At 36.2% G+C, this 24,943-nt stretch overlaps 2 protein-coding genes across 15 annotated transcripts in view; one reads left to right on the forward strand and one right to left on the reverse strand.

Moving 5' to 3' along the window:
• The window catches only part of zfr2 (zinc finger RNA binding protein 2), a 46,080-nt gene extending 38,045 nt beyond the window's left edge, over window positions 1–8,035 (reverse strand). For all 4 annotated transcript variants that reach the window (XR_015521453.1, XR_015521452.1, XM_087303373.1 and 1 more), the window contains exons 1-3: window positions 7,932–8,035; window positions 6,426–6,672; window positions 2,035–2,149 (exon numbers count right to left, since the gene is read on the reverse strand). Coding sequence is in view for 2 of the 4 variants with exons in the window: in XM_087303373.1 (XP_087159499.1) it covers window positions 2,035–2,149; window positions 6,426–6,672; window positions 7,932–7,999 (430 nt within the window). In the remaining 2 variants the exon portion in view is untranslated. The remainder of the gene's footprint in view (window positions 1–2,034; window positions 2,150–6,425; window positions 6,673–7,931) is intronic.
• Window positions 8,009–23,473, forward strand: atcaya (ATCAY kinesin light chain interacting caytaxin a). Of its 11 annotated transcripts, none has more exons than XM_087303616.1 (16): window positions 8,073–8,124; window positions 8,325–8,352; window positions 9,104–9,176; window positions 11,294–11,425; window positions 11,526–11,596; window positions 12,296–12,373; window positions 17,237–17,295; window positions 17,638–17,874; window positions 18,549–18,725; window positions 18,808–18,910; window positions 19,582–19,713; window positions 19,793–19,879; window positions 21,268–21,366; window positions 21,453–21,488; window positions 22,078–22,143; window positions 22,455–23,473. In XM_087303616.1, the coding sequence occupies exons 5-16, from the start codon at window positions 11,589–11,591 to the stop codon at window positions 22,483–22,485; spliced, it is 1,113 nt and encodes a 370-aa protein (XP_087159742.1). In that variant the 5' UTR covers window positions 8,073–8,124; window positions 8,325–8,352; window positions 9,104–9,176; window positions 11,294–11,425; window positions 11,526–11,588; the 3' UTR covers window positions 22,486–23,473. The 11 variants fall into 11 exon arrangements, with proteins under 11 accessions (XP_087159744.1, XP_087159739.1, XP_087159740.1 ...); XM_087303615.1 differs by having other exon boundaries at window positions 8,120–8,200; XM_087303618.1 differs by lacking the exon at window positions 8,325–8,352 and having other exon boundaries at window positions 8,009–8,124; window positions 11,526–11,639; window positions 12,287–12,373.
• The last annotated feature ends 1,470 nt before the right edge of the window (window positions 23,474–24,943 follow it).

The raw sequence follows: 24,943 nt of genomic DNA on the forward strand, positions 1-24,943 counted from the left end.
TATTACGCTACTTTAGGCCAATCTTACAACTCCCAGATCTCTGGGTCTGGCAGGAGTGCTGTTAGCTTAGCTTAGCATAGATCATTGAATTAGATTAGACCATTAGCATCGCACTCAATTGACCAAAGAGTTTCAATTAAACTCGACTGTTCTGAAATAACATTTTGTGTAACAAGACAGACAGAAAACCGATAAGCTGCTATTTTATAGACAAATGACTGAGAACTATACTCTCATTCTGGTTTAATAATCAAGGAACTCTCCTGCTGTACAAGTTACACAAAAATTATTTTAAGAGCCATATTTTAATTTAATAGAAATTTTAATAGTATTAAAAAACACGAACAGTTTACACATTATGTTTAGTTGTGTACATTCGCTGATTGTACACCCCTACTCCTTTGTTTGTGATGGTTTGCTCCACCTTTATTATGCCGCATGTACACTGCACTGTTCAAGTGACTCCATTTTTTTTTCTCCCATGTGGCACAGATCAGATTTGGCCCATGTACATGTAAGCAGGAACAAATCACGTGGATTGAGATTTACTCAAATCAGATTCAGGCCTTGTTCATATGTGAAAATTGATCCGATATGAATCAGATCTGTATTCTCGTGTCTGCAGTGTAAGCAGGTAGATTGGATTTTCACCTATCAATGCGAGTCCCGCGTCATTAAAAATCATAGCGAATAACGTCAAGTCTGACACGTTCATTTCAGAACAGACTTCAGCAGAGTCCCGAACCTAAATCTCATACACGAGGACTTCAGCAGCTATTATATTGTCATATAGCACAGATATTTAAGCATGTTAACAAGAGCGAGAGAGCACTATGTTTGATACGTAACCAATATAAAACTAATGTATAGCTACATCATGCGCATAAATCACACCATGGACATTACATAAGCCTATACATCAAAAGAAGATGGACAAATGAGAAGCTTTCCGTCATAAACTATAGTAAACATCTTGTCAAAAGCTGCAAACAGATTACAAACAGGAATAGAGAAAAGAGCACTCTTTATTTATCAGCTGTTAGTTAGCGCCCACTCTTTTTTTTTTCCTGGTCATTGCACGTTTGCCGTGTGCTGTGTACATGTAGACGATCGGATACGAGTCACTTTTTAAAAGATGATGTAAGCAGGTCAGTAAAAAAACAAAAAACACACATACAGTCACAAAATCGGACTTGATCATCAAGATCTGCAGTGTAAATGCAGCCTTCTAAGTTGTATTACGAGACACAAAAGTAAAAGACAGAGAAACACAGTTTCTTGATCCAAGTTTATTGTTATACTGCATAAGTATTTACTAAACCTCTTTAAATGCAAAGAAACTCAAGTTACTTTATTGCCCGACTGATTTCCTCAAAATTCTGAATGCACAATTGTATTTAGTTTGCATCACCTGCTATTATAGTAATCATTTATAATAGTATACATGAAGTGAACATGATAACTTTTAATAGAAGTCATTTGTTGTGCAAGCTTTTATTTTGCCGTTTCTAGTTAATATTTATACTTTAGTCAAATTTTGAGCAATGGTGTGCTTTTGTTTCATGTTACAGTCTTTATTTCTGATCAGATTTTTTTAATTTCAGTTTGACATTTATTTATTCATCTCATACTTTGTTAGAATTTAGCTTAAAGTTGAATGAATATAATGTTTTCCTTTTTTCATGACCAATTTAATGTTAACAGCACCAATTTCCTATCACAAAAATTTAGAAAAATGCCACACAAGAGCCTTTTGACTTAGAATTTCAAATTCTAAATAAAATAAAATATACTGATGAAAACTCGTTTAGAGCTCTCACTGTTCAAGAAACCTTCTGTCGAAATGCATTCAAATCCTTTCAATAGTCGCAATGTTGTTTAAATGTAATTGATTGAATCATTGAAAATTATTTCCAGTCAAATCACAGGTACATTCCAACCAAACTCTTATTAAACACAACTTAAACTTTGGCAATTCAGTATAATAATGGTTACATATAATCAAGTAAACATTAAAAGGTAACTGAGACGCACCTGTCTGGAAGTAGGCCTCTGTCGCAGGTCGTTGCGCTGGTGCGATGCTGGTTTGAAAGTACTGCTTGTTCTCATAACTGCTGACAGGGGGTGGTCGTCCGTATGTATAATTCTCCTGTAACATCAAATCAGACGGGAATAAAATCAATGAGATGCATAATTTAAAGAACACTTCACTTAAAAAAATAAAATTAAATAAATAGGCTCATTTTACAAGTACCCTAGAGTTAAACAGTTGAGTTTTACCAATTTTTACATTTACATTTAGTCATTTAGCAGACGCTTTTATCCAAAGCGACTTACAAATGAGGACAAGGAAGCAATTTACACAACTAAGAGCAACAATGAATAAGTACTAAAGGCAAGTTTCAGGTCTGTAAAGTCTAAGAAGGGAAGTATTAGTAGTTTTTTTTTTTTTTTTTTTTTTGTACAGTTAGTGTGATATTCAAAGAGGCAATTACAGATTAGGAAGTGAAGTGGAGACTAAATAGTTGAGTTTTTAGTCGTTTCTTGAAAATAGCGAGTGACTGCTGTTCTGATGCAGTTAGGGAGTTCATTCCACCAACTGGGCAGATTGAGCGTGAGCGTTCGCGAAAGTGATTTTTTCCCTCTTTGGGATGGAACCACGAGGCGACGTTCATTCACGAGGCGACGATCATTTTTAATCCGTTTAGATTTCCAAGTCTGGCGGGAGCACTTTTAGCTTAGCTTAGCATAGATCATTGGATCGGATTAGACCATTAGCATCTAGGGTTGTCATGATACTGGAATTCGGTACTAATCGATACTGAAATTTCATCTTATTCACGCTAATAATTGAGCACGTTCCTAAACATCGCTGATTTACCATCCTGTACATGTGCTCAACAGAAATGACTGTGATTGGCTGTGAAGGTCATCAGCTCACCGAACTCACCCCTGTTTACGGAGTGTAACCAAAGATCCAGGAACACTGGAGTGTTTTAAAGCCGCGATTCATCAGCAGATCGCTCATATGTCAGCATATAGACAAACCAGCTAATCAAACTGATGACCTTCATGGCCAAATGACAGTCATTTCTGTTGAGCACGTGAACAGAATGGCAAACCATCGCCGTTTAAGAACGTGCTCAAATGTTAGCGGGAAATGGAGGTTTTTAAAATGTCAGTATCGATTGGAAGTTCCATCAATTGGAACTGAATTCCAGTATCATGACAAGCCTGTTAGCATTTCGCTCAAGTGACCAGAGTTTCAGTAATTTTCCTATTTAAGGCTCGAGCATAGAGTGCTAATATCATTCCTCTTTTTAAAAGTGGTGACCCTTCTGATCCAAATAATTATAGGCCTATTTCATTGATTTGTACTGTAGCGAAACTTTGAGGGCTTAATTTATAATCAGATTACTGATTACATAAAAAAAATTATATTTTTTCTCCTTACTAGTCGGGTTTTAGACCAAATTTTCGACTACTACAGCTTTAATGAAGTTCACCAATGATGTGTTCATATCTTTTGACAAAAGTCAACCCACTGGTGCAATTTTTATTGATCTTACCAAAGCTTTTGACATGGTTGATCATAACCTTTTGTTAGATAAGTTATATTCTTTAGGCTATAATCAAATGTCTCTTTTTTGGTTTAACTCCTACATTCATAATAGAAGTCAATTTGTTTCATTTAGAGCAGGGGTGTCAAAACTTTTTGGGCCGAGGGCCAGATGCAAAAAAAAAAAAAAAAAGTTGTCCCGGGCCATATATTACATGGATTACACATACACGCGCATATCTATCTACCTATCTATATATATATATATATATATATATATATATATATATATGTGTGTGTGTGTGTGTGTGTGTGTGTGTGTGTGTGTGTGTGTGTGTGTGTGTTATGGAATTATTTTAATTTGTTATTTTAATTCATCGTCCAACTGTGTTTCTAGAAAGACTTTCGTTTTTAAAATCTTGAATCTTCTCTGGGCAAATTACACTTGCAACACTCATCCTTTATAAATTCTCCTTCAGTGAAGGGTTACCTGTGCTGTGTGATTAGCTGGGCTACATCATAACTAGCCAGCGTAGAATTTTCTTGCACTTTATTAGCACGAAAAAAAAACTGCTGTTGTTGAGCTGAGAAGCTAGCTGCTATTAGTTTTACTTTTTGATCTCGTTCGGCAGCAGTGTAAGAGCTGAAGGCCTGATGTTTTATTTTATAATGTCATTTAATATTATATTCCTTCATTACTGCAACTGATTCCAGGCAAATTAAACAGACACATATTCTACTGACCTCTGTGAAGAAATATTCTTTACCCCATCGTGACTGAAAAAAAATAAATAAATAAAAAAAAGTGCCAGACCTGAAGTTGTACGATTAGCCTAAAGTAGTGTGGTTTCTATAAAATAGCCACTTTTCGCCTTTTTTCAGTCTTGATGTAACTACAGAAGAGGCTAGCAATTTTTCACTTCCATCAGTCATAATACAAGATGAAACAACTGAATCACGCTTTAAATAAGACAATTATTTAAGTTCTCTGGTCATTTTTGAGCAAGATGCTAATGGTCTAATCTGATTTGATGATCTATGCTAAGCTAAGTTAAAACTACTTGAAGATTAGTAAGTAGTAAGATTAGCCTAAAGTTTTGTGCCGTCTATAAAATAGCCACTTTTCACTTTCTGTCAGGATGTTTCTCAATTCCAAGAACGCAGAGAACGGACTTGCGTTCTTGTGGAGATCGGTCTTGCCAGGTGTCCACGGAAGAACGAACTCAGGAGACCACGAGGGCAGAGAACGCGTTCTTTGAGAATTGAGATGCTGCGTTCTTCCTGATGGTCACATGACCTTCACGTGTTTTAAATAGTAAATTATTTAAACATTACAGCCTTCATACAACGATTTATTGTTTTTCCCCTTTTCAAAAAATATACTTTGCATAAAAACATTATAAACATGTGTTGCACAATATAAATAAAACAGATTTTCAGCAAACAGACACCCTTAATGTGTTTATTCCTTTATTAGGATGTTCATGGTAATGTTTACTTTCACCGTTTCATTTAGGGAAACTCCTGAGGTAAATAATTCATATCTATGAACTTTAATAATAAATCTAGATAAAATGCTGCGCTTCCCACCTCCAGTCGCAATGACTTCTGGGACTTCCAGAGCGAGTTCGCTGCTCAAGTCTGCATCGGTGCGTCCTCGATATCAAGAACACATCCGGGAAGTTTCACGCATCCTCCGTACTTGCGGTCTTGAGTATTGGAACTGAACTTAGGCAGTTGATGATGACGTTGCACGAGAACACGAGGACGCAAGACCGCTGAAGAAGGCATATTGAGAAACAGCCTCAATCTTATTACATGATGTAACTACAGAAGAGTCTAGCCTTAAATAAAATTATCAAAACACTTCTGCCATTTTTAGGAGAAATGCTAATGGTCTAATCCGATTCAATGATTTATGCTAAGCTAAAAGTGCTAAAAAGTTGTATGATTAGCATAAAGTAGTTTGATGTCTAGAAAATATTACATTTTCACTTGCCATCAGTCATATTACAAGATGCAACAACTGAATCAAGCTTTAAATAAGTTCTCTGGTCATTTTTAAACAAGATGCTAATGGTCTAATAAGATTCAAAGATATATGCTAAGCTAAAAGTGCCAGACCTGAAGTTGTACGATTAGCCTAAAGTAGTGTGGTGTCTATAAAATAGCCACTTTTCGCCTTTTTTCAGTCTTGACGTAACTACAGAAGAGGCGAGCAATTTTTCACTTCCATCAGTCATAATACAAGATGAAACAACTGAATCACGCTTTAAATAAGAAAATTATTGAAGTTCTCAGGTCATTTTGGAGCAAGATGCTAATGGTCTAATCTGATTCAATGATCTATGCTAAGCTAAGTTAAAACTACTTGAAGATCAGTAAGTAGTAAGATTAGCCTAAAGTTTTGTGGCGTCTATAAAATAGCCACTTTTCACTTTCTGTCAGTCTTATTACATGATGTACCTACAGAAGAGTCTAGCCTTAAATAAAATTATCAAAACGCTTCTGCCATTTTTGAGAGAGATGCTAATGGTCTAATCCGATTCAATGATTTATGCTAAGCTAAAAGTGCTAAAAAGTTGTAAGATTAGCATAAAGTAGTTTGATGCCTAGAAAATATCAACTTTTCACTTGCCATCAGTCATATTACAAGATGTAACAACTGAATCAAGCTTTAAATAAGTTCTCTGGTCATTTTTAAACAAGATGCTAATGGTCTGATCTGATTTAATGACCTATGCTAAGCTAAGCTAAAAGTGCTTCTGCCAGACCTGAAGTTCAGGAAGTTGTAGGATTAACCTAGTTCCAAAAAAGTGGAGTGTCTCTTTAATATACACAGAGTGAAAAAAAAAAAAACACTGACCGGTTCAGTCAACACCTGGTATGTTTGAGGAGTGGTGGTGGGCTGCGGGGTCGTCTCAGGCTGGCGGTAGCCATAATTTGGGGCCGGATGGGGCTGGTAGGTGGGGTATGGTGCTGTTACTGCAGGACGTGCCGGCTGGGCAGTGGGTGCAGGGTATGATGCCGTCACAGCATGAGCCACTCCGGGTGCAGGCTGGACATTATAGCTGCCCGTGGTTGGGTGGGAATAGGCAGGAGGCGGCTGAGTGCTAGAATTAGGAATTGAGAATAAATTCATATGCACTCTTAAAACAAGTCTAAAGTTAAATTCTGAAAAATAATCAGACACTTGATTTGCAGTCTTAAAATGTAAACAGAGCAATGCATTAAAACCAATTCATGAAAATTAATTAAACTACTTTTAATCTTTGTAAGTTTTTAGAAAAATGTTCTGGCCAATAAAAAAAAAAGTTGAAATGATAGCAACAGACGCATTATCAGTACTATTAATATTGCTTGTAATATCAAGAATATTACAACTACTTATCCCTAATTTGATGGATATGATATTAGATTACTATAATTATGAAATAGAAATGCATTAAATAAATAAAATAAAAACTAACCTCATTAAAAAAAACGACATTTGATTAAGATTCAGTTTAAATTATGGCCCTAAAAAATATCGTCAAATGAACAATCTTGTATATTAAAAAGCTCTATGGCCAAAAAAGGGTCAGCAAAATTAAAATCACTGTGATATTCATCATATCGGTTACCTGTGTATCACCAGTAAAGTATCAGGAATATTCAATATTAACCCACATGTATATAAATGAACAAATAAAGACAGTTTAGCGATAATATATTATTTCTCAATGTACAACATTAGCAATTTGAAGAGATCTTTGCCTATAAGAAGACATTAAGTTCAACAACAGCATAAAAATCAATATAAATTTATGGCCGCAGAGAAATGTCATTTTTAACTACTTTATGCTTGTGGATGTAAATGTTGCCAGCCAGATTCAAATCTGCAACACCCGCATGAGCACCAAAGCACAACATTATATTGGAAATAAAAACGTGTAAGTTAACGTTAATCTTCTGTGAAATATAAAACAAGCCAATTTCAAACTGAAAAAGGTACTACATTAACATTTACAAAGATAATTTCAAGAATACAGTATTTTCTGCTAGCACATGCACAATAATGCTATCCTCACAAGGGTATACTGAATATTATACCATGGTACAGAATGTTTACCATGGTACCTACGTAGTACACGCAGAAAACCATGGTACAAATCCATAAACATGACAGCAACATTGTAGTTGAGCTAAAAATCACATAATAAGACTTTTTCGATCATAATATCAAGCAAGCGTCAATAAATAAACAAACAACAGCAGCTCGTGGAGATGTTTGAGTAGCGGCCGCCATAATCCATTTTGAACTTCAGCCGTGTTTCTGATCCTTCTATAAATAACCGAGGTGATCACGCGCATGTGTGTTTTTGTTTTATACCTGTACTGCGGGCCGGCGGCAGCTGCAGCTGCATGTGTGAATCCATAATAATTACTGGCCGCCATCATAGAAACTTCAGCAGCAGCAGCGGCGGCGGCTTCAGCGATCACGTGGTCAACACGTGTCTGTGACGCCGCCGCCGGTCACCTTCGCGCCACTGCCCCCCGTGGAGAGTAAAGTCAACCGTCATAATGTATATATTTATAATTATGTGTTTTAAACACCTATCAACGGTGTATTTGTGCTCTGAACTGATGAAATCTCGTAAAGTTAGTTTTTAAATATTTTGGTTGTACAAAATTAGATGTTTTGATATATTGTTGTATTTTTGTAGCTTTCAGACGTCAAATGCGAGGTAAAAACTTGTTTTAACGTTTACCTTTTTATTTAAAGTTGAACTTGATGACAAAGTCGTGATATGGTGAGTTGCTAACATTAATTTTGTTCAACTCAATCTACACAAGTTGAACTTATTCATAACAATTCAACGTGCAGTAGGTGAAATTGAGGCCAATTATAAATATGTAAATTTCTGCATAATTATCTAAAAACCCAAATACAAAAGAGTTTCTGTGGTCTGTAGTCTTAATTTGACATTTCTCTAGTCTCAAAGCTAATGGTAGGCCTGTAATTCATACGCCACACCTAGAGGAAACCGTTTATTTACGTTGAGAAAACTTTCCTGGCTGACCAACAGAGGCTTCTGTCTGAACAAACTTAAAAGGACCGTTCATTTATTTTTCCTCAGTTTATTTATCGGGGTCGCCAAAGCAGAATGAACCACTAACTTATACAGCATATGTGGATGCCCTTCCAGCTACAACCCAGTACCGGGAAACATCCATCCACACTCATTTGCACTTATACACTACGGACAATTTAGTTTATTCAATTCACCTATAGGCTACCGCATGTCTTTAGACTGGGGCAAACCATCGAGGAAACCCACGCCAATTAGGGAGAGCATGCAAACTCCACACAAATGCAAACTGGACTCGAACCAGCGATCTTCTTGCTGTGAAGCGACAGTGCTAACCACTGAGCCACTGTCGCCATCCTAAAAGGATCTTTTACCCAAAAATATTTCATTTACTCACCATTTAGGCAACTTACACTAAACAACATGACTGCTATGTTAACACCATCAACATATCTTCTTTTGTGTTCAACAGGAAAGGAAAAGGAAAGTATCTCAAACAGGTTTGGGATGATGGACATGGCAGATGAGCAAATGATGATTTTTAGGTAAATTGTCATTTTTAACTCACGTTTATTTGTGATGCAATGTTGATTTTTTTATTTTGTCATTTTTATAATTATTATTCCTGAAAATGACAACAGAATAATTCATTTTCATTAACCCGACTGTGGAAAATACCCATACACTCTCGCATTCACACACATACACTACAGCCAATTGAGTTTATTCAATTCACCTAAGGTGCATGTGTTTGGACTGTGGGGGAAACCAAAGCACCTGGAGGAAACCCACGCCAACACGAGGAGAACATGCAAACTCCAACCTGAAATTTCAACTTACCCAGCCTTGAACCAGCAACCTTCTTGCTGTGAGGCGACATTGTTACCCCACTGCGCCACTGCGTCCAACAGAGGCTTCTGTCTGAACAACCTTAAAGTGATATCCCCCCCCCCCCCCTTAAAATTAAATTTGCTCACCATTTAGGCTACTCATGCTGAAATGGATTAAACTTTTATCTTGTTTTTTTTTTTTGTTCGACACAAAACAAGATATTTAGAAGAATGTTGGAAACTGGCAGGAACTACTTTCTAACACCGTCAACATATCTTCTTACATGAAGAAAGAATCTCAAACAGGTTTGGGATGGTGGATGTAATGTGGCGGATGAGTAAATAATGACAACTTTTGTTTTTAGGCAGGCGCAGTGGGTAGCACAATCGCCTCACAACAAGGAGGTCTCTGGGTAAATTCCCAGCTGGGTCAGTTGGCATTTTTGTGTGGAGTTTGCCTGTTCTCCCCGTGTTCATGTGGGTTTCCTCCGGGTGCTCCGGTTTCCCCCACAAGTCAAAAGACATGCGGTATGGGTGAATTGAGTCGGCTAAACTGGCAGCATTTATGTGTGTGAATGAGATGTTTCCCAGTGATGGGTTGCAGCTGGCATTCGCTGTGTGAAATATATGTTGGATAAGTTGGCGGTTCATTCCACTGTGGTGACCCCTGATTAATAAAGGGACTAAGCCGACAAGAAAATTAATAAATGAATGTTTTTAGGCGAATCATTTTGAACTTACATTTATTTGAGAGACAATGTTGATTTTTTAAATTTGATTATTAATCATTATTATTATTCCTCAAAACGACAACAGAATAACAATAAAATAGAAAAAAATAGGAAAAACTGAGAGATATAGGCAATATGCACATTCAAGGTTTATTTTATGTACGATTCCTTAGATAACGTTTTTTAAAGCAAAGTCCGGCTAGATACTGAAATCATCTTGATATGATCCTCCATGTCTTCTAAAAAGACCACAAAGATAGGTTTACAGATTGAGAATTTGAATGTGTGAATATATAACATTTGCATATATATATACATATATACATACATTATATATATATATATATATATATATATATATATATATATATATACATACATTTTATATATATATATATATATATATATATATATATATATATATATATATATATATATATATATATATAAATATAAAACCCTTTATTTTCTTGTAAGAGGTCTGAGTTAAATACTCAAATATTATATTTTCCACTTGTCTGGCTACAAATAGTTTTCTTTTTTCACAAAAATGATGACTCAACTGCAAATTGTTCACTAATTTTATTTCACTTACTTTATTATGAAACAGCTTGTCATTTGACAGTCTTTTAAAATGAGTTTGCCACGTATACAGAGGCTATAAATATAATGAACAGTAAGAAGGCCTAAAAATTTCATGATTTAAAACAAATGTATATAGTTTTATTTAACCCCTTACAAATTTCCTGTTTGATGTTTGCACTGTACGTTGATTATTTTGTCAAGTTATTTTATAAATCATGATTTGTTTTGTTGAATTTTATGGCTTAACATTTGATTCATTTTATATTGGACCCGTCAGACTGTGAAAGATTACATTGGAATAGAGTTTAGCCTAAATTGTTATGTTTTTGAAAGGCAAATAAAACAGAAAAGACAGGAAAAAAAAGTCTTCCTTTTTCACTACAAAAATAAATGAATAGATAAATAATAATAAATAAATAAAATTTTCTCTGGAAAACAAATAGCACATTAGCGCCACCTATTGGATAATCGGGTTATAGCATGTCAATATTGATGTCAAAGGCTCTGTTGTTTCAGTGTTCGGAGGATGTGGAAGTGTCTAAATCACAGATGCTGTATTCAGCCAGAGCCTGGACCACCAGCATTCAGTATTTCAGCAAGAGAAGTATATTACAAAGGATTGCAGATATTCCTAAAACATCCTTATTGGTAATACTTGGAATGAACAACTTGCTTACAGAAACTTGATGGATCAAAAGTGACTTTTCGAGAAGTGGAGATTATAAGCATCGTTTTTTCTCCTTCACAGTGAACAGAGGAGTCTTGTGTTTCTCCTGGACCACCTGCATCAACACCTGCGTTTCTGCTCTGGATGAGGAGGTAAAATAATCAGTTTACAAGGAATAACCTGATCCTTATGCAAGTAAGAGCGGATTAATAATGTTTTGTTATTATTTTAGTGCATAAAACACTAAATTTAGCAAGATTTGTTTAATTTATAAGCTTTAAATTGATTGAAATAATCAGTATCAGCAATGTACAGCTGTCCTACTAATATTTTGATTATCTTTAATATTACTCCATTAGTTTTAGTGAAAGCTTGCAGTGTATATCGGTTTTGTTAATTTTATCGTTTATAATTTCAGATTTATTTAGCAATTTTATTACATCAAGTCAAACGAAATCAGAACAAATTTACGGTATAATCAAAATCTAGGTTTTTAAAAACGTTTCAGATTTCATTTTTTCCCTGTTAATGTTCAAGAGAATGTAGTTTGGTTTCACTTTTGTTTTGTTTTTAGTTAATTATAATAAACTAATATATTTTGTTTTGTTTATTATCAATAATCAGACAAAAAAACACTTCTAATTCAAAGAGACAATTCAGAGGTGAACTAAAGGGAATAATCTCTCATCAAAGTGCAGATCACTTCAGACAGGGATTAAAAGAGGGATTAAAATGAGTTTTTTCCATTAATCCGCAGCACACTCAAAATTCCTCTGCTATGATTTTTTTTTTACAGTTTAACTCTTCAGAGAAGGATCTGGTATTGTTTTACATGTTCTTAGTTTTTACAGGATGGGCAGCGTTGACTTTGGCCCACTTTTAGAGATCATAGAGGCGAGAGACGAATGGCTGGATGACGATTTTCCAAGGTAAATATGCATATTAACGTTCATTCATTGAAGAAATCTCTCAATAACGATCCCTCTAGTTTGCAGGAGTCAAACTCAATTCCAAAAGGGCCGCAGCTCTGCACAGTTTAGTTCCAACCCTAATTAAACACACCTGATCAAACTAATTGAGTCCTTCAGGCTTGTTTGAAACCTACAGGTGAGTGTGTTGGAGCAGGGTTGGAACTAAACTGTGCAGGGCTTCGGCCCTCCAGGAATTGAGTTTGACATCCCTGCATTAAACAGACAGTTGACCCAAAACTAAAAATTCTGTCACTATTTGAGATCAACTATTTGAGGTCCGTCCCTGTTGTTGAACTAGAAATAATATGTATTGAAGCATGCTTGAAAACAGCATTGACTTCCATAGTACTACTACTTAGTATGGAAGTCAATGGTTCCAACATTCTTCAAAATATCTCCTTTTGTGTTATACAATTAAAGGTTCGGAAGGGTGAGTAAATAGTGAGCTATTTTCATTTTTAGGTGCACTATCTCTATAAAGTGTTCATACTGATAAACGATTCCAGTCTTATTTGAATACCAAAGTTCATCATAGGCTATACAGTCCAATACAGGCCTGGCTAAAAAAAAAAAAAAGGAAAAGCGCATCTTTTCCTCAGCGAATCGTGCGCGAGATGCTGAGAGAGAGACGGAGCAGGTGCTGCAGGTCTCCTTAAATGGAAACGAGCCACGTCATGTGACGCAGTGAGTCCTGCCAACAACACAAGCAGCATCACCAGGAAAATGGAGGCAGGTCAGGCTTAGAGGAGCAGCTTCATCAGCACACGACAGCATGATGCTTTTCACATACTAAACAGCAGTAAGACCATGAGATTTCACGCTAGCGTGGAGTGAGAACGCACAATCAGAAAGCAGCCAGAAAGCTTTGTTCGTCGTACACAGCAGGTAAGCAGGAGCAGCTTCAGTAGTGTAATTATTTTTAAAAACACACCATAAATCTGAAATGTGCACTGATTAGAACAATGTCATGTGGGAAAAAAATGAAATTTAATAGTGCTGTTGTTGTTATAAATGATATGTTGCCAAATATAGTCTTTTTATTTCCATATGTTAGTAGTATTATGCATTTCTTGAGTGTGTTTTGCTATATTGATACTCACAACATGTCTTTATTTTTGTCATTGTCTGAAATTAGCACGTTTCAGCTTGGAAACAATGAGAGCTGCGAGTTAAATGGCCTTTTAGCACAGAAGCAGCAGCTGTGAGCCCTATCAGCATTCACAACCCCCTTTATTTATTAGCTGCGTGTGCGCAGACCCCCAGGGCCTGTGGTGATAATTAGCATATCACAATCTGCTCCAGTCTTAAAGGGACAGTTCGCACAAAAATGCAGATTTACTCCGCCTCATTTGGTTTTAACCCTTTATGAGATTCTTCTGTTGAACACAAAACAAGATATTCCGATGAATGTCGTGCCATTGACTAACCAAATCATGGAAGTCAGTGGTTACTGGTTTTCCAACATTCTTCACAATATCTTCTGAACAGACAGAAACTCAAACATGTTTAAAACCACTTTAAGTGTTGAATAAATGATTAGGGGAGAATGTAAAGAATGTAATTTACATTTGTTCCCCCTCATGGACTAAAGCTGCAGTCACACTAGAGTTTAAGCATGCTAAATTCCTTCTGTATATGGTCATTCATTAAGGGGCAGGATAAAACAAGATGACAGTGCATCGATAAAGCGAGCAATTGCTCCGTATTTAACATTTCTGTACAGAGAGGTCACATTTTGTTGGTCTCACGCAATCACAGGATGCGATTTCACAGGTCAGAGTTCACCAAGCTTGAACTTTGAAATGCAGCGACATGTGAAACTGGTCTGCCACATTTGCATGCATATGAATGGAAGTGTATGGGGCAAAAAGTGCAGTGTAATCGAGGCTTAAAGCATACATTATGTGGTATCAGTAATGTTCAGAATGAGTCAAGAAAATGATTGTGTCAATTTTCAATCGAGTTTCAAAGGTTTACTGGATGCTCTTGTGAAATCAGGTCAAAAAAATGTTGCTCCATCTTACTTTCACTTTTTACCCTTTTGCCCTTATAATGAGACAGGGTGTCCGCGGGGTCCTATCAATGTTGATAAATCAATAATGAGAAAATTAAGGTCCTTAAAAGTTATTAAAAAGTCTTGATTGCATTTTATGAGGTCTTAAATTTTGTTCAAGTGTTGCCCAAAGTCAGGCGTGTCCAAACTACGGCCTGCGGGCCATCTGCGGCCCGCAATCAGTTTTGTGGCGGCCCGCGAGGCTTTTTATAAATATCAATAGAATCTGGCCCGCTATACAAAAATGAACGTAATTCAATAAAAAACCACCGGGTGTCGCTATTACATGCATTCAATTAAGCAGCAGTTCTTGTTATGATCTATCTATCTATCTATCTCTATCTATCTATCTATCTATCTATCTATCTATCTATCTATCTATCTATCTATCTATCTATCTATCTATCTATCTATCTATCTCTATCTATCTATCTATCTATCTATCTGTCTGTCTGTCTGTCTGTCTGTCTGTCTGTCTGTCTGTCCAGCTACACACAGTTGAAGTCTAAATTATTAGCCCCGCTTTGATTTATTTCTTCTTTTTTAAATATTTCCCAAATGATGTTTAACAGAGCAAGGACATTTTTACAGTATGTCTGATAATATTTTTTCTTTTGGAGAAAGACTTTTGTTTTATTTCGGCTAGAATAAAAAGCGGTTTAAATTTTTTTATGAACCATTTTAAGGTCAAAATTATTAGCCCCTTAAGTCTTCAGAGCAAACCATTGTTATAAAATAACTTGCCTAATTACCTTAACTTGACTAGTTAACTTGATTAACCTAGTTAAGCCTTTAAATGTCACTTTAAGCTGTAAAGAAGTGTCTTAAAAATATCTAGTCAAATATTGTTTACTGTCATCATGGCAAAGATAAAATAAATCAGTTATTAGAAATGAGTTACTAAAACTAATATGTTTAGAAATGTGTGGAAAAAAAATTGGAATTGGGAAACAGAAATTGGGGAAAAAAATAAACGGGGGCTAATAATTTAGGGGGGCTAACAATTCTGACTTCAACTGTATATGTATATATATATATATATATATATATATATATATATATATATATATATATATATATATATATATATATATATATATATATATATATATATATATATATATATATATATATATATATATATATATATATATATATGCGTGTCTGTGTGATGTATGTAAAATTTCGCCCGCGACAACGTTTGTTTTTTTGCATCTGGCCCTCGGCCCAAAAAGTTTGGACACCCCTGCCCAAAGTGTTTGACTCCAAAAGTCAAAAGCATAAATACCTTCCGCATGGGAGTAGGTTGCTCTAACAAGGAGGCCAAAGACCATGGTCTCTAGCATCTGTCGCTAGAGCGCCTTTTAGAAGTCAGAGAAGTAAGGTTTACCTGCACAGCACTTCACTAGCTGGCCTCGGTAACAATTACCCTCTTAAACCAAACTCCCATCCAGGCACCAATGCAACCCGGCCGGTCCTACCTAACCTGCTCTGAGCTGAGATGGAACCGGGGACCCTTCTGCTCTTGTGAAATAAACAAAACTCAGGTCAAAAAAAAAATTTTTGCTCCATTTCTCTTACTTTCACTTTTTACCCTTTTGCCCATATAATGATACAGGGTGTCCGCGGGGTCCTATCAATGTTGATAAATCAATAATGAGAAAATTAAGGTCCTTAAAAGTTATTAAAAAGTCTTAATTGCATTTTTACGCGGTCTTAAATTTTGTTTAAGCATTGCCCAAAGTGTTTGACTCCAAAAGACAAAAGCATAAATATATTTATTTTCCTTAATATTAATAATGGTTTGGGCTGGGGCGTGTCTGGCCAAGCTTCTCCGTTCAGGTGATGTCACGTAATTTGCGACAAACGCGGAAAGGTAATGTGACACTCACCTCATGGAGCGAGACCATAGAGCGAAACACACAGTAAAATGTAAGTTGAAGGTTTGGTACTAATTAGAATTAGAAGTGGTGATGAGGTCTTAAAATATTCTAAAAAAGTCTTTAAAAAGTCTTAAAAAGGTATTGAAATTACCTTTAGGATTCCTGCGTATACCGTGTGATAACTTAAAACAGTCCGATAATAAAAAAGGCAAACAATTACAAACAAATATGAGGGAGAAAGATCAATAGATGTACATGAATGTGCCGGTCCTACACCAGCCAACCCGCTCCGAGCTGGGATCAAACCAGCAACCTTCCGCATGGGAGTAGGTTGCTCTAACAAGGAGGCTAAAGATCATAGTCTCTAGCGTTAATCACTAGAGGACCTTTTAGAGGTCAGAGAAGTAAGGTTTACCTGCACAGTACTTCACTAGGTGGCCTCGGTAACAAACACCCTCTTAAACCAAACTCCCATCCGAGTCACAGCACCAATGTAACCCTGCCGGTCCTACACCACCCAACCAGCTCCGAGCTGGGATTGAACCGGCGACCCTTCTGCATGGGAGTCTATTGCTCTAACAAGGAGGCTAAAGACCATGGCCTCTAACATCTGTCACTAATGCGCCTTTTAGAGGTCAGAGGAGTGAGGTTTACCTGCACAGCACTTCACTAGGTGGCCTCGGTAACAATCACCCTCTTAAACCAAACTCCCATCCTGGTCACGGCACCAATGCAACCCCGCCGGTCCTACCTAACCTGCTCTGAGCTGAGATCGAACCGTGGACCCTTCTGCTTGGGAGTATCATATCAATGGATGTATATTGTACGTATGTATTTGAGCTCTCTATGAATAAATTATTACCTATCAAATTTTGGCTCTTACAGGCCACTTCCTGCCGAGGGTGACATGGACTCTTCCTGTGCCCTGAGCGAAGGGAGAACTTGTAAGTAATTTTGTTTCATTCACAAAAGTTCATCTTAAATGGAGAGTTCACCCTAAAATTAACATGTACTCACAGTTTACTCACCCTCAAGTGCTTCCAAACCTTTATGAGTCTGTTTCTTATGTTGAGCACTGAGGATTATATATTGAACAGTGTTCGACATCCATAGTAGGAAGAATAAATATTACGGAAGTTACCATTCTTGAAAATATATTCATTCTTAAATATATAGAAAGAAACTTGAACAAAATTTTGGGGGTGAGTAAATTATGACAGATTTGTTTGTTTGAATGCCGCTATAAAATAGTTCATTTTCATTCTCATTATTTTCTATTGGTTCAGCTCCCCCAAACTCTCTCCTCATTGGTGGAGCCGGAGGGGGCGGAGCTCACCGGAAGCGTCGCACACTGGTGGCGCCAGATATGAACTTGTCGTTGGACCAGAGCGAGGGGTCTTTGCTTTCTGATGACTTCTTGGATACGCCAGATGATCTGGATATTAACGTGGATGATATAGAGACGCCTGATGAGACAGATTCACTGGAGTTTATAACCAATGGGAATGATCTAGAGTGGGAGGGTAAGGATATAAGGTTCTTCACACATAATATTGGATGAATGGATGGATGGTAATGTAGATAGATTTATAGATGTGGATGGGTAGATAGATGCTAATGTAGACAGATTGGTGATGGATGGATGGATGAATGAATGGATGGATGGATGGATGGATGGATATGTAGATAGATTTATAGATGTGGATGGATAGATAGATGGTAATGTAGACAGATTGGTGATGGATAGATAGATAGATAGATAGATAGATAGATAGATAGATAGATAGATAGATAGATAGATAGATAGATAGATAGATAGATAGATAGATAGATAGATAGATAGATAGATAGATAGATAGATAGATAGATAGATAGATAGAAATGTGGATGGATGGATAGATGGATGGATGGATGGTAATGTAGATAGATTTATAGATGTGGATGGATAGATAGATGGTAATGTAGACAGATTGGTGATGGATGGATAGATAGATAGATAGATAGATAGATAGATAGATAGATAGATAGATAGATAGATAGATAGATAGATAGATAGATAGATAGATAGATAGATAGATAGATAGATAGATAGATAGATAGATAGATAGCTGGTAATGTAGACAGATTGGTGATGGATAGGCAGACGAATAGATAGATAGACAGACAGACACTCCATTGATATATCCATTATTTTCAGATGACACACCAGTCGCCTCGGCCAAAGCGCCCCCTGCTGACAGTGATGCTGATGGAGAAGGTGTGGACGGGACGGGTGCCAACGGGCGTTTGTGGAGGACTGTGATCATTGGGGAACAGGAACATCGCATTGATATGCAAGTCATACGGCCCTATCTGCGGGTCATATCACACGGAGGTGCGCCACGTTATCAACAAGTCTTCATTTATACTGTTTATTGGCTTGAGTCTTGAGTTTGCATCTTCTCTCCGTTCTTTAGGATACTACGGTGAAGGCTTGAACGCCATCATTGTGTTCACAGCATGTTACCTTCCTGACAGCAGCTGCCCAGATTACCATTACCTGATGGAAAATCTCTTTCTGTAAGTGAATTATAGGCACAGTCACAATCAGACTTTCATTCAAATTTCCTAAATCCGCTAGAACTGTGTTATATATCCGTCTGACTTATGCTCTTGCTTTAAAACATTTGGGATAAAGTAGGTTCAAATCGAGAGATATTAGCAGTTTTAACTAGTGAGATGAAGCGTGTGTTGTGTCTTCAAGCTAATGACATCACACAGCCTCCATATCCAGTTTGGTTGTGTAGAAAACAGGGAAAAGCAACAAGGATTTAATATGTTCTGTGCTTTATTCCACTGCACAGAGCAGCATTATAACAGAAGCCTAAAATGTATTTAGTCTTATAAAACAGGTCTGCTACTCCACATGAGAACAAGCTGGAGAAACAGAAGTGGCATAATAAAAGCTCTGCTGTTTTTGTGCTTCGTTGCACTCGTCTCTCATTAGGAATCTCTTTAGCGTTTCTTTCATTTCACCCAAGTGTTGAATACTTGAGCTCATCTTGAATACTTGAGCTCACTTGAGTCATCAAACTACGTCTTTGTTTGTTGTGAATCCACTCCCCCTAGTGGCGAAAATAACACACTGTGCCTTTAAGTGATGAAATGAGAAAAACAGCTAATATAGGCAGTAGAATGCTCTTGATCTATTTTTATCTTCGCTTCATGCTGTCTTCACACCTGTTCCTCAGGTATGTGGTAAGCAGTTTGGAGATGCTGGTGGCGGAGGATTACCTGATCATCTACATGAATGGAGGAACGCCGCGGAGTAAAATGCCCGGCATTAGCTGGCTCAAGAAGTGTTACCAGATGATCGACAGAAGGTACTGGAATGTGGATCCCTTTACTCCAAATGGGTTTTATAGACGATTTTTGGATGACGTTTTCAATATTCTTCCACAGACTGAGAAAAAACCTGAAATCTCTGATCATCACTCATCCCTCCTGGTTTATTCGGACGGTCATCGCCATTTCCAAACCCTTCATCAGGTAAACATCACGCTCATCAAGACATTAAATATTGAGCTTGGTGAAAGGACATAATTGTACGCAATATTTTTTTTAAACTCACAAAAAGGCAAAATATTAGTTGATTAATCTGATAAAAAACATTGCGCAATATATGACTATTTTATTCACAGTTTAAAAGGTTTGCACAAAAATGAAAATAATGTTATTAGTTACTCTCCTGAGACCTTCGTTCATCTTCAGAAGACAAATTAAATTATTTTAGATGAAATCCAGGAGCTCTCTCAACCTCAATAGACAGCAATGATCATGAGATGTTCAAAGTCCCAAATAAAAAAACAAGGATTCCTCGCCCGGTTGTCAGAGAGCGCATTTATTATGAGAATTATGATATTTAGAAAATGCACACCCTGCCCTAACGAGGAAGGCTTCAGCAAACATTTCTACAAAAGTAACATTTCTACAAAGTTTTCTTCGAGTTTTGTATGATTATAGTTGAACCACGGAAGTTACCTGGAAAATTTTGACAATGTTTTTGGCTCCTTTTCTGGAATTTGAACTTCTAATGATGCGTTCACACCAGACATGGATGAAGCATCAAGCATGTGGTTAACATGTTAAGTCAATGCAAAGACACGAATAGACATTATGCGGCACGATTTGCGCGAATGAGGTGGTGCAAATGACTTATTCAAATGGATAAATTGGCAAGAATTGAGCGATTTAAGCATATGACTTGCTTAACACGCGATTCGCTCTAGTTGATAAAAATCTGCATTTTAGTGGACATTCGCATCGCGTTAACCAATCAGGAGCTTGCTCTTGTAGGAGCGTGATTATGACGTAGCATCTGTTGTTGGTGTACCGAAAAGAAATCCAGACAACAGCTCATCAAACTGGGCTCGGCTCAATCTGAAGCACCGCTGAAAGCCTCCATCCAGGTATAGTTTCTCTAGGAGTTTCTGAACTCACAGAGCTGGGTGCACCTCTGAAAGGATCTAGTGGACTCAGGGCGCCGAACGAATCTACGCTGTCTAAAGCACATAAACACAACTATTCTCTTAATAAAATCCATGTTAGCCATTTAGCAACAAAACTAGAGTCACTGTGCAGACAAAAGTCCCGTCCATGACACAAATCCACATCATTGTGAAGCGAATTTAATGCTCAAATGAAAGTACGTTTAAAATGTTCATGCGCCTATTTATACGCGAATAGCATTGGATGATAAGAGAGCTCCTGGATTTCACCTAAAATAACTTTCTTTTAGAAAGATCTTATCTAAAATACCTTAATTTGGGTCTCAGGGAATTGGAACGACAAGGGTGAGTAATTAATAACAGAATATTAATTTTTGGGTGAACTAACCCTAAAAATTCATCATCTCATTCCTATTTTATGCTCTACAGCGTGAAGTTCATGAATAAGATCCGTTACGTGCACAGTTTGGAAGAGCTGGAAAAGTTCGTTCCCATGGATCATATTCATATCCCAGAATGCATCTTACAGTAAGGAGATACCAATCAAATGTATTTTACTGTTTAATAACCAAAACTCGAACCTGATTCTGAGGTCAGTGTGTCTAATTTTGCAGATATGAAGAGGAACGGTTGAACGCTAGAAAAGAGAGGTAATTACGTAAAATTTGGTTAATTTGGCTCCTTAGAATTGTATATTTTTTGACCAAACTTTAATGGACTATATGCGCAGCTAGTGTTTTTCTGCCAATGATGAACTTTCAGTGAAAGCTTTATGTGATTTCATTTTATAGGGTTTCTTTTACAGCATCAATGTTGTAATGTAATTCAAATATAATCAGTTAAACAGACTTAAGCATCCATTTGGTTGTTGAAGCGTAAAAAGGGATGAAAAAAACGCTTAAATGAAGGTGTCGTCATCAGCAGCACGCTAGCGCAGAAATTCCATTCAAAATACTGGGGTAAAATTAATTTATATAATTTAAAGACATGGCGGGGGAATATATAAATTATTGCAGTGCTTATTGTTTGGTCTGATACCCTCTTTATATTGGATCTCAGCCAGGCAGTAAGTTTTTTTTTTTTTTTTTTTTTTTTTAAGAAATTAGATCTTAAATGCAGTGATTTTGTATGGGATGACAATTAACCGAAAGCCCTGTGGCTGGCTGACTGAAATTAAAAGTTCATGTGAATATATACCCCATTGTGATTGGTTGGTAAGACACCCATTTATATTTGTAGAATGGAGCAGGAACAGAAAGAGCAACAGCATCAAGAACAGCAACAAAAGCCAACCAATCCAGAGAGGTGAGCAAACAAACAAATCACTTTTCCATAAATGATTCATATTATGATATTGTGTTTGTGTATGTATGTATGTATGTATGTATGTATGTATGTATGTATGTATGTATGTATGTATGTATGTATGTATGTATATATATATATATATATATATATATATATATATATATATATATATATATATATATATATATATATATATATTATATATATATATATATATATATATGTTTGTATGTATGTGTATATATTCATTGTATGTGTATATATTCATATATATATATTCAAACGACTAAATGAATTTCCATCCACAGGACCACAGCCATTGAAGAACCTGGACTCTGAGTTGGCGAGCTTTAATGTTTTTGTTGCTGATCTTAGATCATTTGTCATGTTTCCAAATTATTTAATTAATACACCAATTGGAATATTTGGTGGTTCATTCTGCTGTGGGGACCCCTGATTAATAAAGGCACTAAGCCGAAAAGAAAATAAATGAATTAGAAGATTCAAAACTGTTCTTAGATCAGCTACAAACAAAAACTTTAAACGGAAGTTAAAGGGTGAGAAATCCACTTGCTCTCACTTTCGTCTGCAAAGGCACAATTTTTAAAAAATGAAATCTCCAGCAACAGATGGCATTACGCACAGAGAAACGTCACTGTTTTTGGTAGCAGGATGTAACATCGCGCATTGTAGCCTTTTTGCAGTTGTTGCTTTTTAGGTCGCCGTTCCCTGCATTTTTGGCCCTTGAGAGAGTCACGTGACCTGCCTTCATTTGACAAGTGTATGTACGCTCAGGATTTGATTGGTGAAGATTTGCTGGTGCATGTCGATTTCCAAGCATCGCAACAACCGCTTCTGTGCTTCTCTGTGTCTACGCGCCCAAATCGAATGTAACTTCCATTTCGCCAATTATGTTTGCCTGGAATCCTTTATAGGATGCTTTTTTGAATGTTTTAACCTCTATCATATCATTTAAAGGGATAGTTCACCCAAAAACAACATTTTGTCATCATTTTGAGCACAAAAGTAGATATTTTGAAGAATGCTGGTTGATGATACCCATTGACTTCCAGTGTATTTGTTTTTTCCACTATGGAAGTCAATAGTTACTGCTTTTCAATGTTCTTTGAAATTACGTTCAACAGAACAATTGCTAGTAAAAGATGACAGAATTTAAGTTTTTGGTTGCATTAACACTTTAATGACCAGCTTTTGTACATGATAAGTGCCAGTCGTCTCTCAAAGCATTTTGACATTACTCAGCAGTATTTATGTTGCCTTTTGTTTGCTATCAAAATGGTTCAAAATAAAGTTTCTGCTAAATGTATGACTACGATGTTGATTTATTCTTCTTTTTAAACTTAATATATCATTTTCTGAAATTTAATTGATAAAAAAAATCAAAACTATACATTTGAAGTCAGAATTATTAGCCTCCCTGAATTATTAGCCCCCCGTTTATTTTTTTCTGTTTAACAGAGGGATTTTTTCACCACATTTCTAAACATAATAGTTTTAATAACTAATTTCTAATAACTGATTTATTTTATCTTTGCCATGATGACAGTGAATAATATTTGACTAGATATTTTGCAAGACACTTCTATACAGCTTAAAGTGACATTTAAAGGACTAACTAGGTTAATTGGATTAAGTAGCCAGGTTAGTGTAATTAGACAAGTTTTCGCATTACAGTGGTTTGTTCGGTAGACTATGGAAATAAAATTATAGCTCAAAGGGGCTAATTATTTGACCTTAAAATGGTTTTAAAATTTATTCTAGCCGAAATAAAACAAATAAGAATTTTTCCTGAAGAAAAAACATTATCAGACACACTGTGAAAATTTCCTTCCTCTGTTAAACATAATCCGGGAAATATTTAAAGAAAAATAAATTCAAAGGGGGGCTAATAATTCTGACTTCAACTGTATATACTATAAATCAAGCCATGATGTCAAAACTGTTCTTGCTTAAATCCAAAACAAAGGTATGATTGTAAATATTAACATCAAACAAATTAACGCATCGAGTTAATGGAGTCACAAGAAAGACCATATCCATGACGTCACAGACTATTCCTGCATGAATGTATGTGACTGTCAGCTGTCTGTCCGACGCAGTGACCAGTCACACTCTGTTTGACCTAAATAAAGCATGACCCTTACTGTCATGGACTTTTGTGAACGGGATACAATACTATTTCACAATAATCTTGTATTTATCTTGTATTTAGCAGTTCTAGTCAGAAATTCAAATACAACGAATTAATTTTGATCATCATTACCATGGTCGAAAACATAGTTGTTATAGGCTACTATATTAATGAACGTTTAAAGGGTAAATATAAAAGCGTACAAGATATCCTTGACGTGTGGTACAATCACACATCTTTGGTGTGCTGTATTAACTGTGCCCACCCACATGTAGGCATGTGATTCCACCCCCATGAGCTCTTTGGGGAACGTGGTGCCCTGCAAGTATCCAGCAGGATTATTCTGTCTGTAGGACCCTTCACCTAAATATCTGGGGGTCCATTCAGGATATCCATTAAAACTCTTTAAAGCCATCAAATTAACACTGTCCTTGTAAGCTGATATTACAGGAAAGCATGCGATATCTACAGTATATATTTATAATATATATATATATATATATATATATATATATATATATATATATATATATATATATATATATATATACATATATTAAAAATATATATTTATATGTTATGTTTCAAATAATGTGCTGTAAAGTTCTATAAATAGGTCCAGCTCATATTTCAAAGGACATTTTG

The sequence above is a fragment of the Danio rerio genome, chromosome 22, assembly GCF_052040795.2.
Source record: "Danio rerio strain M-AB ecotype USA chromosome 22, GRCz13ab, whole genome shotgun sequence".
Classification (NCBI taxonomy): Eukaryota; Metazoa; Chordata; class Actinopteri; order Cypriniformes; family Danionidae; genus Danio; species Danio rerio.

Bases quoted from the DNA above. Each gene is read 5' to 3' on its own strand.
- atcaya (XM_087303613.1), top strand. The intron at 18,911-19,581 runs GTAAGTGAATTA...CCTGTTCCTCAG, and splicing joins CTGATGGAAAATCTCTTTCT to GTATGTGGTAAGCAGTTTGG. The intron at 21,489-22,077 runs GTAATTACGTAA...TTATATTTGTAG, and splicing joins TTGAACGCTAGAAAAGAGAG to AATGGAGCAGGAACAGAAAG.